The 13,452-nt window shown below is 39.2% G+C and overlaps 1 protein-coding gene across 1 annotated transcript in view; it reads right to left on the bottom strand.

The window, feature by feature from the left end:
• Window positions 1–1,533: 1,533 nt before the first annotated feature.
• PTPRZ1 (protein tyrosine phosphatase receptor type Z1) overlaps window positions 1,534–13,452 on the bottom strand; it is a 170,622-nt gene continuing 158,703 nt past the window's right edge. The window contains exons 23-30 of the mRNA XM_065883374.1: window positions 11,879–12,025; window positions 9,138–9,231; window positions 8,743–8,816; window positions 6,572–6,700; window positions 5,975–6,121; window positions 4,186–4,328; window positions 3,270–3,405; window positions 1,534–1,674 (exon numbers count right to left, since the gene is read on the bottom strand). Coding sequence (XP_065739446.1) covers window positions 1,534–1,674; window positions 3,270–3,405; window positions 4,186–4,328; window positions 5,975–6,121; window positions 6,572–6,700; window positions 8,743–8,816; window positions 9,138–9,231; window positions 11,879–12,025 — 1,011 coding nt within the window. The remainder of the gene's footprint in view (window positions 1,675–3,269; window positions 3,406–4,185; window positions 4,329–5,974; window positions 6,122–6,571; window positions 6,701–8,742; window positions 8,817–9,137; window positions 9,232–11,878; window positions 12,026–13,452) is intronic.

Below are 13,452 nucleotides of genomic sequence, written 5' to 3'. Positions count from 1 at the left end.
CAACTCTTGGAAAGCCAAAGAGTATTAAGACACATAAAAATATTCATACAATCTTCTCACCAACTGGCACTTACAGGAATTGGTACTAAGGAAACATCCTAAATATGGTAAAAGGCTTTTACATAAAGAAATGTTTATCATTTCCAGTATCAGAGCAGGCTTGCTACCCATGATTCCCTGTTTTCCTGCCCTTCACCTCCACATAGCTCTTAAATCCTGACAATAGGATTGTCACCTAGGACTTACCTTTTTCCACTCCGGGAGTTAGGACCTCCTGGTCCTTGTCCATTCACCCACTTGGCTCCCAAACCAGCTTAGCTTCTCCCTGGCTGGCAAATCTGCCCGCTTCTAACGCCCAGCTTGGGTCTAAACCAGTTTCCCAACATTTCTTGGTACATCATGCCCTCAGCTTCTGAGTAACATTTTCATAGCTCCCCTAAACCAAAGGAAATACATAATGGTTCTGTTTATTAAGTAGTTAGATCCAAATGATTTAATAGTAGTAATTGTGTAGTGTAAGTACACATTGCTGTGTTGTCCTCAAAAATCTTCAATTTTGTGAGTTTCCTGTGTGCCTTAAGGCACAGTTTGGGAATCAGCTCTATACACTGTCCCATCCCATCAACCTTCTTTCACGTCCATAATCTCAGAGGGAACATGTCCACAATTTTCTGCTACACATGCCTCAGCACTCCACAAGCAAACACAAATGGATGGCAATATTTATATTTATTTTTGCAATGCCTTGGATAAAAACCATTTAAACAATGTCGGGTAAGGTGTTATTCTCATAAAAACATCTTCTTTCAAAACAAATGTATTTTTATTTTCCATAAAAGTTAAAATTACATGCTAGAACAGAGTTAACCACAACACAAAACAATATCAGAAGACTCACAGAGTAAGACCAGATGATGAGCTGCAACATTAAACTAAACAATTACACAGAACTAGAAAACTGACTCAGTAGTAAAATATAAAAATCTACAATTATAAATATAAATTTGGTCCATGGAGATGCTAGAGCAGTATTTACAGTAAGTATCAGATTATTTCTACTTTAGGTGAATACTGTGGTTGTAAAATGTTGAATATCATAGGGAACAGAGTGTTTTATTTACAGTATACTATATTAAAAGTTATATTTCTAGCAAACCTGATGATTGCTACAAATACAGCTAAAAATTTGACACTAAAAACAAACATGTTTTCTGTAGTTGGGAGTTCCTAATATCTATAAATTGAAATTCTCTGTTAAAATCAATATGAAAAAAAGATACCACAATTCCATTCTTAGAAATACGGTAAATTTCCATCATTTTAGTTTAAACACAATAAGTGAATCACAAGAAGTTTTGCAAAAGGCACACATTGTTAATGATGTAAACTTGGCAGCAGAATCCTTTGCCATGATAGTTACTGTCAGGTGAGGTGAAGTAAACAGATAACAGAAGAACTGGACTAATTTTCCTGTCTAATTTTAGAAAGAGGAAAGCAATGCCCAGATATGGACCCTTCTCACCCTTTTCCACGTTAAACTAAAGACTCTAAGCTCTCGGCTATATTTCCATCAGGCAACGCTGCGCCGTTACTGTCCAGAGAGGTGGACGGATTCTCTTCCTGCCTCGTGCTCACAAGGCTGAGGACTGCTTTGTAGAGAAATTGATACTGCTCCTGGAGAACAGAGAATGGGAGGTCAGAAACAGAAAGCTCGCCGAAGACATACGTTTGTAAAAAGAAGCAAGGTTTTTAGTCACCCTTTGCCACTGTCATAGAAAGGCATTGTGTTAAGGGCTCTGTTATAATCAGCAGAGGTACACCATCCATATTAATGTCTCCTTCTGATTAAATTTAAAGTGGCTCTATAATTAGCCAACATTCATTGACCTAGAACACTGGCCCACTACATTTGCCAATGGTAAACACTCAGTCATTTACTTCATGGAATCAGAAGGTGATGTGATGAGGTTCTGATATTGATTTATCAACTTGTGTGTAAACCCTTTGGCGCTAGGCTCCTGTAACCCACTAAGTTACTCATTTTCCTTTCTCCTTTTGTTACAAAACCTGTTGGGTTTGTCTATTTATGAAGAGGTCTCAGGACTGCACTGTCAGCCCAGGAACTCATGAGGAATGCAGGCCTTTCACAAGACCCACTGTTTACCAAGTATCCTTCACGCTCTACCAGCCCGATGGGTCTTATGTCCTGCTTGGTGAGAAGGAGAGTGTGTGCCTGTGTACCCTGCTGTGGTCTCATGGTAGAGGCACACAGAAGAATAAAGTAGCTGTTCTCCTACAGATGCCAACTTGGGGATGGTGAGGTGGGGGAAGGTAGTTGCAAAGGACATGAACAAGTGGCCGGCTCCATAGTAGAAAATCATTAGGACCACACGTCTCATTAAATGCATTTGTGAAACTTGGGTATAAGTTTAGTCCGCCGAAAGCAATTTCATACAAGACAAGCTTGATACAACTCAACTCTCCTGAATGAGACTTTCAATAAGGGCTCCTCTGAAGTGCACGTGCACAAGGGTTACCTTACTCTCTGGCCAGCTGGTCTGGGCTAGAGCTTTGAAGATGGACTCTTTATAAGGCCCTTACACATACCCAGACTAGGAAGCTGGAAGTGAGCCTATGACCTCTGCATCCACCTAAGCTTCTCCCACTGGGGCATTTGCACAAAGTTCCCTATTGTCTTTCTAGCTCTTGTTTCTATAATAAAAAAACCTCCAAATTATTCTCAGAGTTGAGACTTATTTTTCCAGATGTGCTATGCTCTTTCTTGATTGTACGAGTGTCTCTCTCTCTCTCTCTCTCTCTTTTCAAAACTATCCCCAGAATTAGCTACTTCTTAAGTTCAGAAAATGAATTTGGCTTGAGAAAAAGGTGAACAGCTGAAGTCTATCTTCTGACTCTTCTTTGAGGCGATGTAGAACACTAACCCCGGGAAAATAACTATTTATTTTGTTGGATAAATCAGATTAGTTGGTGCTTCTACTGAGGATGTGTTTCAGAATTACAATAAGTCTTGCAAAAAGGCACACAATGAAATTTTAAAATTTTGATCCATCAATTTTCTGGAAAATAAACTTTAAATGTTTATTGTTCCAGTTCTATGGATTGCAAACTGAACATAATTCAGCTTGAAAACTACATGCTAACATTATCAATGTGATCTTTTTTGATACAGGACAAAACGATTTTGGTAGCCTCTAGAAAGTGACTTGTGCTCTAATGAGAAAAGTTTGGTTCGCTGCTTTATTACTTACAGCATCAGCAAAGACTCCTGGCCTCATCAAATTGATCATCTTGGCTACCTGGTAAACATCCATTGAATTTTCTTTTTCTAGTTGGTGCATAAGGGTTGTGAGAGCACAGAAAGTTCCTGCTGTCACTCCTCCATGCCTGGAAACAAATGGAAGGAACAAAGACTCCATTCAGATGCATCAAATGTTCACATTTGAAACTCACAGAGCACATGGCCTTGATAATTTTGCAGTAAGAACACTGAGATTTTTCATAAATTGTCTCATTACTTTATAGTGCATGGAACTGTGGTCTACTTCGAATCACTGGGGAGTGTTCATGATATTAGTAATGAGACACTTTATAGAAGTTCAATATTCGGTGATACATTTCTTATTTTTATACTATGGAAGGGGTTGGCAGTAAATCAAAATGATCTGACTGAGGTTATAATATATATTATGTAATATTATCATATGCATCATATATAATATATATTGATAGATAACATAATTCCAGCAGATGCATTTTTTATTTGTTCACAACTGAAACTTGGAAAGGTCTATTGGATAAAATTCCTGTTTCTGGTAAATAAAAAATATATCAGTTTTACTCCTATCCCAGGAAGCCAATGGCTGAGAGACGCCTCGCTGGTTAGCACCTGAAAATTCAGGTTCTGAAACACTGACTCATCACACAAAGTGTTCTTAGTGTAGAATGCAACAGCAGATGCTTGCGATCAAGCACACGTTTTCTGCCTTCAACAGGAGCTCCCAGAGAAGCGGAAAAAACCCCCAAAACTATTCTGTGTTAATCCTGTCCATGAGAAGCTGAACAATTCACGATTGGTCCAAAGTATTAGGTTAGTACAAAGACAACAGAAACATACATACACACAGAGAATGTCAGGTGTGAATTGATTTAAAGTGTGGAACTTACTCATCATGAACAATCATGGGTCCATCCCTGGTGGCAGCTTCCTCTTTGATAATACTTATAAGTTCAAAAGTTTTACTAATGGGGCTATCTGGATTTGGCCATTTGGGACACTGAAAATGCCGCACTTCAAGTACATAATCATCCTATAAGAAGAGACAAAAATGACTGTTTTAGAAAGTGTCATATTGGTTGGTGAGTAGATGAATTGAGGAAAGTCAGGAATTATAGGAAGGCAATAAAACCAAGAAACACTGAGTGATCAGCAGTAGTCGCAGCCTGTCCTCCACCATGAAAGGGAGAGAATGCCGCGACACCTCATTTGCCATGTACAGAGGTGATCTCTTTTTTATTCAAAAATAAACCTTTTTTGTGGGCGTATCTTGCCAATCAAATCATGAACAAAGATGTATCTGTGCTGATCAATCTAAACGTACAAAAAGAAATCTTCAGTTTTTTTTTTTGTTTTTTTTTTTTTTTTTTAGAAATCTTCAGTTTTAAAATTAGTCTTAAAAGTAGCATAGACTTCTTCCTCTAAAAATTGTGAATCACTGTATCATACACCTGTAACATATAATATTGTACATCAACTCTACTTAAATTTAAAAGAAGAAAAAAATAGCATAGACTTCTTCAAACACCAGCATTACTCAGGTTTAACTAAGGGAAGAATAAGATTGCTTGACGCAGCGTGGGAAATGCTGGTAAGGAGGATGGAGACATGGTTTCCACTCCAGTCTCAGTTCTGATCCTTGCTTATTAAGTGACCAAACCAGGTTGTGTGACTTTAAATCTCTTAAACCTCTGATCCCCAGTTTCCCAAAGTGGCTTACACATATATAGAAATTTGATTTATGACTGAACTGGTATTGTTGATCTATAAATGATACTGGAACAGTGGTTATTCACACAAAAATAATAAAATTGGACCCTTGACTCACAAAATATAAAACATCAATTTCAGGCAGAACTATAAAACATTTAGAAAACAATGTATTTGCATTATTAATTTTATAAGTTTTGGTCAAATATTCTAGCAAATACTCAATCTTCTTATGTACCCTGTATGTTTTACCAGTTTCAGAATTAGGGTAAAGTGAAACATTTAAACCATCTAAAACATGATTTATTTTTTTTCTGATTGAGAAAGTCCTCTGAATTTCACATGCTTTACTCATCACTGTTAGCATCTTTCAGTCTTTCACAGGAGCTGTGCAATAATTTATGAACTGTGCTGTAATCATAGAAACAGTTATTGACAAAGAATTCAAATTGGTTCCTTGTAGATAATCAGGAGTCTAGTAAAACAACACTAGCTCATTGCACTGCATGTTTTCAAAGCAGTTCTTCACTTAACAACCCTCTGTACATAAGTAGAGAGCAGTAAGCTTTTTTTGGTAGGTAATATTTTTCTCATTTTATTTAGGAGAATACAAGGTAAGGACTTGCCTTAAAACATGAGAATTAGGATTAATGAAATTATTTTTTTACTCTGTTTATTTTCAGCTTAACTTCTATCAGCAACTGCTTTGGAGTAAAAGAGAAATCTTTGACTTTCTGTGTGTGTAGAAGTCAGGGATGGTGGAGTTTAGTGATGGCTAATTGTTTAATGATTCTATAAGATTTTGAAAATGAAAATGACAAGTAAGGTAAAATTTATTATTTGGGTAATCTGTCTCAATTTGTAAGAAATCAGATTCCTTCTTTTAAGTTCTAGGAGAGATTCTTAAAGTGGCATATATTTAACGTGTGCGTTAAGATGAAAAGTTTGTCATTTAAACTATGTCCATACCTGGGTAGCTTCTAAGATAAAATCTTGCATTATAAGTTTTTCTTCGTTAGACAGACATTTGTGTTCTTCAGCCATAAGAGTGACCTTAAAACTCTCACAATTTATGGGCTCATCCTTATTTGGCCAGTAAACAAATTCATCTTCTGCCTGGAGGATTAAAAACCAAAGAAGGTTCTAGATTTTAATAAAATGTTTAAGTCAGACTGTGAAACGAAGTTAACTGGTTGCCATAGACAATTCAACTCAAATTTTTCTTTGAATCTCAATATTTACTCTTAAAATATCCTAACAAGTTTTATTTAAAAAATGTAAATAGAAACATATGGGCTGACTTCCTTCATGATTGCAATTCTAATTTCCTTAAGCAGCGTAATAAATACTTAAGTTAATTTCAGCCTACTTTTATTTAAAACTGTCATACAACAATTTCAGACCTGGGATACTGCATCCAAACCAAGTCCAATAATAGACAAAGTGCAACTTCAATATTAGTTTATTGGTTGAAAAAAATATATTCTTTGTATGCTGGACTTCTGGTGGTTGTGTCTTGATACCTACCCTGTAAAGAACATGCCAAAAATGACCTGAGGGACTTACCATGTTTTGACCATCCGGAAGCATAACGACCAGCTGGGCGTTATGGTCCCAGATCATCCTCCAGAAATCCTTGATGGTATGGAGAAGGGGATGTTGGGTGATGATGAATTCATTGCTCTGATAATAACCCTACAAAACCAAAGAGAAGATAGAAAGAGCCTGGCATGTGACTTTAAACATTCAAAAAACATTTATAGGTTAATGGTTACTGTCTTTTTATTTGTGGATTGTATCTATAAATAATAATGTGATTATTATAGCCAATGTTACAGACATCTCCTATATGCCAGGTATAGCATTAAACATTTTCTTCCTTTATTCCTCACAGTAGTACTATGACAAAGGGAATGTGATCTTCATTTTATAGGCGACTAAACTGAAGCTTATGAAATTAAGTGCTGTGCTCAAGCTTACCCAGCTATCACCTCTAGGAGGAGACAACAAAAATGGCTTCTGGACTATGTCTCTCACACTAGACAGAATGGAAATCTAGAGATTTTATATTTCTTACTTTTCACAAGTCCCAATGGCAGAGCGCTAAATTTCACACCTACTGGCAACCAGATACCTTAACACCCTGGCTGCCTCTACAGGAGAGGAGCCGGGTTTTGCGGCGGGGGGGGGGGGGGGGGGGTGTTGGGCACCTTGCAAATGTTGCTGCAGAAACCTGAAAGCTGGTGCCGTTGAATTAATCATGATTTCCACGTTACTGCTTACCAAAATCATGGCTCAGTTAGCCCCTTCTGCAATGGAATCTCTCAGATCGCATTCTTATCCCCCATGGGCTCATATGAAGTGTGGAATATTTTCATTTTTTATTTTTTAAGCTTTAGTGTCATTTATTCATCAAGTAGAATTCTACTCAATTTACTTTGTTTTGGTTACAATCTTGTTTAAGAAGCAGAAAACTTTTAAGTTCATATATTCGGATTTGAATGAGCAGGTTGTACATAATTAAATGTTTTTCTGGTTAATTGTAGATTCTTTGGATGGGAAGAGACCTTGAAAGGACCTCTAGTTTATCCTGCACTTTCAGTCAATATCCCACTTAAGTCACTCCAGGTAGGTAAAAATTCATCCTATTTTGCAAATCTTCAGATGTAATGTGGCAAGCTTTGTAGGTAATATTTTCCAGCATTTAATTATTTTCTTGACAAGAACCGTCTGTCTTCTATCTAACCAGCACACAATGCAATATTTATATTTGTTCTCTTAACCCATTCTCAATTTTTGAGTAAAAATATCTGCTTCCTATAGTATTAAGATGCCCCTATTTTAAGTGTGGCATGCTTTTAGATGCCACCTCCACACATCTCCCTGTTTCTTGCATGGATATACCTTAGTATTTTCTAGATAAACAGAACAGTGATTTTGGCACGGGGATTAGGACTCTCTCATCTGAAGGCAAACTCTGTGATTGATTGACCTGAAATGGAAATGAAGGTCACACAACAGCTACTAAAGCACTCATCCCTCTGATAGTAGATCTAAATGCAGAAAGAAAGTATTGTACCTTTAGAAATCCAAGTCCCCAAATGAGCCCAGTTTGCAGGGTGAGAACCGTGCTGCAAACCTGGAGTGGTAATGTGAACGAGACTGGACTTTGCTAGTGTATCCTGGGTCTGCAGGGAATCTGCTTTGGTGAATGAAATGGAGCTGCTTAGACGGGCGAGTGGATGTTTTGTATCTACTCATGGTGAGTTTGGTTCCCACATCTACTCATTGTCTGATTAAGGGTTCTCCAGTCCCAGGACACATAAAAGCATCAAGGAATGCTGTGATTCTATTGCTGCTGTGGGCTGTGAGCCTGCAGTCATCAGATACGACTCATGTCCACCTGTGATGCCTCCCGTATCTGCCAGTCACTGCTTTGGGCAGCCCACTCTGGTTTTTTTTTTTGCTTTGTTTTGTTTTCTGCGGTACGCGGGCCCCCACTGTTGTGGCCTCTCCTGTTGCAGAGCACAGGCTCCGGACACGCAGGCTCAGTGGCTGTGGCTCGCGGGCCCAGCCGCTCCGCGGCATGTGGGATCTTCCCAGACAGGGGCACGAACCCACGTCCCCTGCAACGGCAGGCGGACTCTCAACCACTGCGCCACCAGGGAAGCCCCCCACTCTGGTTTTGATTCTGATAACGCAAGCTGCAGCAGTCTCCCAGTGGCTCTCCGACTTACCATGATGTAGGAGGCATTGATGTAGTCTGTGCCTTCCCCACTCAGGGATGAAATGCCAACCCTGGATCTTTCCACTGGGAATACAGAACATTCATCATAAACAAGTAAGCTCTTAGTACTGTACCTCCTCCCCGCCCCTGCAAATGGCAAAACATAGCTGCATTTTGCAAGTAGAGTGTGTTTGACTTAAGCTAGTTTGTCTATGTATTTTGCACTTCTAGACGAAGACTTCAAGGTTTAAGAGTCCTTGTTAAGTTATATTATCTGGCATGATTAGAAAAATATGAGTGTATTGTTTTTGTTCCAAGATGTACAACTATTGTCAAATTATCTACAAGGCTTCTATTATTTAAAAAGTTGGGGTTTTTTTTCTTCCAGAATTCAACATAGCTTACCAGGGATGATGGAAGACGTTCTGTTCTTTTCTCTGTTGCATTGCTTTAGGGCTGTAGAATAGTCACTCTGCTGTATATTTGATTGACTCAGGAGCTGAGAAAGGGTGTCAAGGAAAAATATAGATTATTTCATTTAAGCCCCTCAAATAAACACACACACACACACACACACACACACACACACATATACACAGGAGACTCAACAAAGATAAGATACTGAATATAAATATATCTGACTTATTTTCCAAGAATTCCTTGAATTAAACTTGCCCAGCCGCTCTGCAGCATGTGGGATCTTCCCGGACCAGGGCACAAACCCGTGTCCCCTGCATCAGCAGGCGGACTCTCAACCACTGCGCCACCAGGGAAGCCCCTATCCCAGTTTTGATGTACATTTCCTTACTTATTGTGAAACTGTTGATTTTAGTTACTTCTTCTTTGATGATTGCCTTTTCCTATTTCTACTTCATTTTCATTTACTAATTTGTAGGGGGTTTTGGCTATTAAATGTAAATCTACAGTCTGCTAAGGAAGTTGCAAATGTCTTTGTTCTCTTTAATCACACAGACATTTACAGCCAATTCAGTTTTTCCTTAAGATTTCTGTAATTTAACATTTTAATTTAAGAAGTCCTTCTCTACCTTGAAGTCCTCAAGAGATATTTTCCAATATTTTCTTATAATAGTTATAAAAATTTGTTTTCATCTTTAGATATTTAAGCCATCTTGAATAATTTCAGTGTTTGAGGTGTGGTAGGGACCTAACTGTACTTGTTTCTACATGGAGATTGTCCTAATATCATTCATTGATTAATCCATCTTTCCTCACCAATTTGTAATGTCATATCTGTCATATAACAATTTCCATACGCACATGGTTCCTCTGGTTCATTTGTCTGTTTTTCAATATTAATTATTATATTTGCATAAAAAGTCTTTCATATACAGTTCAACAAATTTCTATTTTTTATTTTTCAGTATTGTTTTAGTGTTTTCAATTCTTTACTTTTTTTTTAAAATAAATTTTTATTTATTTATTTTTGGCTGCATTGGGTCTTCGTTCCAGTGCACGGGCTTCTTACTGCGATGGCTTCTCTTGTTGCAGAGCACGGGCTCTAGGTGCATGGGCTTCAGTAGTTGTGGCACTTGGGCTCAGTAGTTGTGGCTCGTGGGCTGTAGAGCACAGGCTCAGTAGTTGTGGCCCACAGGCTTAGTTGCTCCGCGGCATGTGGGATCTTCCCGGACCAGGGCTCGAACCCGTGTCCCCTGTATTGGCAGGCAGATTCTTAACCACTGCTCTACCAGGGAAGTCCTGATTCTTTACTTTTCAATGCTGAGGTGGGTTTCTGATAAATATTTGTTGAATAAATAGACATGCAATTCATTTCAAGGACATTTTTCTATGGGTAAACTTGAATAAATACCTTTTCTTATAGGACAGTATACACACGCCCCCTCCAAATTTCCCTAGTTAGGATGTTAACAGGAAACAGAGTCAAATGTCTCTGTTTTTAATTAGATTCTGATCTCATAATTGATATTTCCATTTTGATCCTGAATTATCCAGTATAAGTGATATCAATTCTTTTATTAATTTAATTGTGTATGGGGTAAATCATATTTAAATAAGAAAATGGGTAATAGATGTATATTTTTAACTTAGAAAAAAGCCATCCTAGCAACATCGCGTTAATGCTTTATATTTATTATCTGTTTCTGGAAGCTGTATTGTGCACTTTGTCTTCCTTAAAGTGTTCTTTTATGACTCAGATAAGTTTGGCTGAATAAAACATTTATGTTTTCCTGTCTGCAATTTCTAAGTTCAGCTTCCACCCCTCATCTGTCTCTTACTCCTCCCAAAGCACAAAAGGTGCTGACCGAGAAGGTAAAAAGTCAGAGGGAACTCATGACTACATCTTCTATGTTGTAAGCTGCAGAAAAGAAAGAAAAAACTTCAATCTTGAGGTTTGTTAACTCTCCTGGGTTTTTCCAGGGCCTTCTGAATTCTTCCTAGACATTCCTTCTTCAGAAACTGGCCCTGTTTCTCTAGCAACCCTGAGAAGTAAGAGGTTAGTATAGAAATAATGGGGAACAAAATAACGCAGCCTTCATTCCTCTGGAAGATGACAGCTCTGCAAATCCCCCTATCTCCGCAGGCAGGTCTGGTAACAACTGCTTTCTGAATTCTTTGCTGACTGGTTTCTGGAAATCAGAGAGCTAAGCTGTGAGAGGTAGAACACTGAACAAACCATGCTCCCCTGTCTAGCCGACGTCCTTGTGACAGGGTGGGTGGGAGAAACTGGGGTTGAAGAAGCTATTCTTGTGGGATGGCTTATTCTAGTCTGGGGGTTTCAAGTGAGACAGACTCTTCCAAAGAGCAGCACAAGCAGCCGGAGCCACAGCACTCGTGTTTAAGTGGTCTGGTTTTCTCAAAGCGAGAAGAGCACTTACACCGTCTGTGTTAGAAGTTCTGCCTGTTCCTCCTGTTCTGTTCTGTGCCTTCCTTTCCTGGACCACGTCTGCATTTCTAGGGTTTCTGAGAACTTTCCCCCTCGCTACTCAAAATTAAGGTTCTTGAAATTTGCCAAGTGGCTTTGTTGCCTGTTGTAAAGAACACAACAAAGCCACTGGGCCAACAGAGCGCTCAGCCTGTCCCCATGGCTTTGTCCACTCAAATGAGGAGATGCAGGAACATTCCAACCTGTGGTGACACCCAAGAGAGGGGCTTCCGAGAGAACTCACCTTGAATTGTTTGTCTAGCTTTGTTTTGCCTGTTGGTCCAGGAATGAGGATCCCATTAACATAGGCGTGGATGTGGCTGTCCGGGACCTCAGTTTCTTTACTAAGTATCGCCTCGACCAGCGCGTCATGAATGAAGACATACTGTTCCTGGCAAAGCAATGACAAACAGGGATATCACCTCAGGTTTTCCTTATATGTATTGAGGTACAAAAGTAGTATCTTCCACTGATGGACAAAAAGCGTTTTACAAAATGGAAGGGAGGACCCACGGAGATTGCTCACCAGTCCTGGCAGGAAGTCAGATGGAGGAAAAGGTGGTCAAAAAGTGGTCATCCAGAAACAATACAACTCTTTCCATCCCTCACCTCTTTATTTCTTGTGCATTGGCGTTTAGGGAAGGAGATCACTGGACGATTTGGGGAGGCAAAGCAATGCCCTCTCTGCTCACCCTTCAAACCTGAGACCCTCTTCCACATTTTGCACTGACTTCTCTACTTCTGATGGGTCTCCCCCTTCTCCCCATTCCAGTTCTCCTTTTAGCCGGTCATATATAATTTAGTACAATTATCTATACAGTTGTTAATAGTTATCTTCCATTTCACGTGTGGGACTCTTCCCTTGTCTTATCTGACTAGAATGTCATTTCCTCGATGGAATGAAGTTTGGTTGGTTTGGTGTGGAAGCCCACTCAGTCATATGTTTCTTATTGCTTTCAAGCTGCCATACATAGTGTTCAATTTAAATCCATTTTTATTTAGAAATAGTGAAAATAAAATACAGGTATGCAGAGTTTGTCCTGTGTCATATAGGGGTAAATGATCTGGGCTTAAAAAAGGGAATAATTTGAGCATAATTCATTACTATTTAAATATGAGAATAAATCCATTCATTCATTACATGCAGGAAAAGCTTGAGGATTCAGCATGAGGAGATGAGGGTTGACTGATCCACTTACTCTTTTTCTGAATCTTGCCTGTGACCAGTGTCATTTTAAAGATATTCCCCATTTGGTCATAAAATAGACAAAATTCAGCTGGTCCATCCATGACTTATGTGCAAGTACCTGGTGTTATAGTGTGAATTATGCACGCCTCCCACCCCCACAGAAGATATGCTGAAACCCTAACCTCCCAGGACCTCAGAATGTGACCTTATTTGTAAATAGAGTTGATGCACATGTAGTTAGTTCAGATGAGGTGGGGACTGGTGCCCTTACAAGAAGAGGGAAATTTGGACACAGACACAGACACAGAGGGAAGACAGCCGTGTGAAGAAGGAGGCAGTTAGGCTGCCAAGTCCAGGGAAATACGAGGCTATCAGCAACTTGAAGAGACAGGGAAGGATCCTTCCCTAGGGGATTCGGAGGGAGCATGGCCCTGCCTACCCCTTGATTTTGGACTTCTATCCTCCAGAAGTAGGGGACAACATGCTTCTGTTGTTTTAAGCCACCCGGTTCGTAGCATTTTATTACAGGGAGCCCCATGGGACTAACGCACCTGGTAATACAAACTCTGGTCTATCCCGCAGTTTAGGGACACTTCCAACCCTTAGATAAAGGACATGATCCTTTTTAT

This window comes from Phocoena phocoena, chromosome 9, assembly GCF_963924675.1.
Source record: "Phocoena phocoena chromosome 9, mPhoPho1.1, whole genome shotgun sequence".
NCBI classification, from domain to species: domain Eukaryota; kingdom Metazoa; phylum Chordata; class Mammalia; order Artiodactyla; family Phocoenidae; genus Phocoena; species Phocoena phocoena.
The sequence above is the reverse complement of the archived record's forward strand: the minus strand, read 5'-3'. Positions and strand labels throughout refer to the sequence as shown.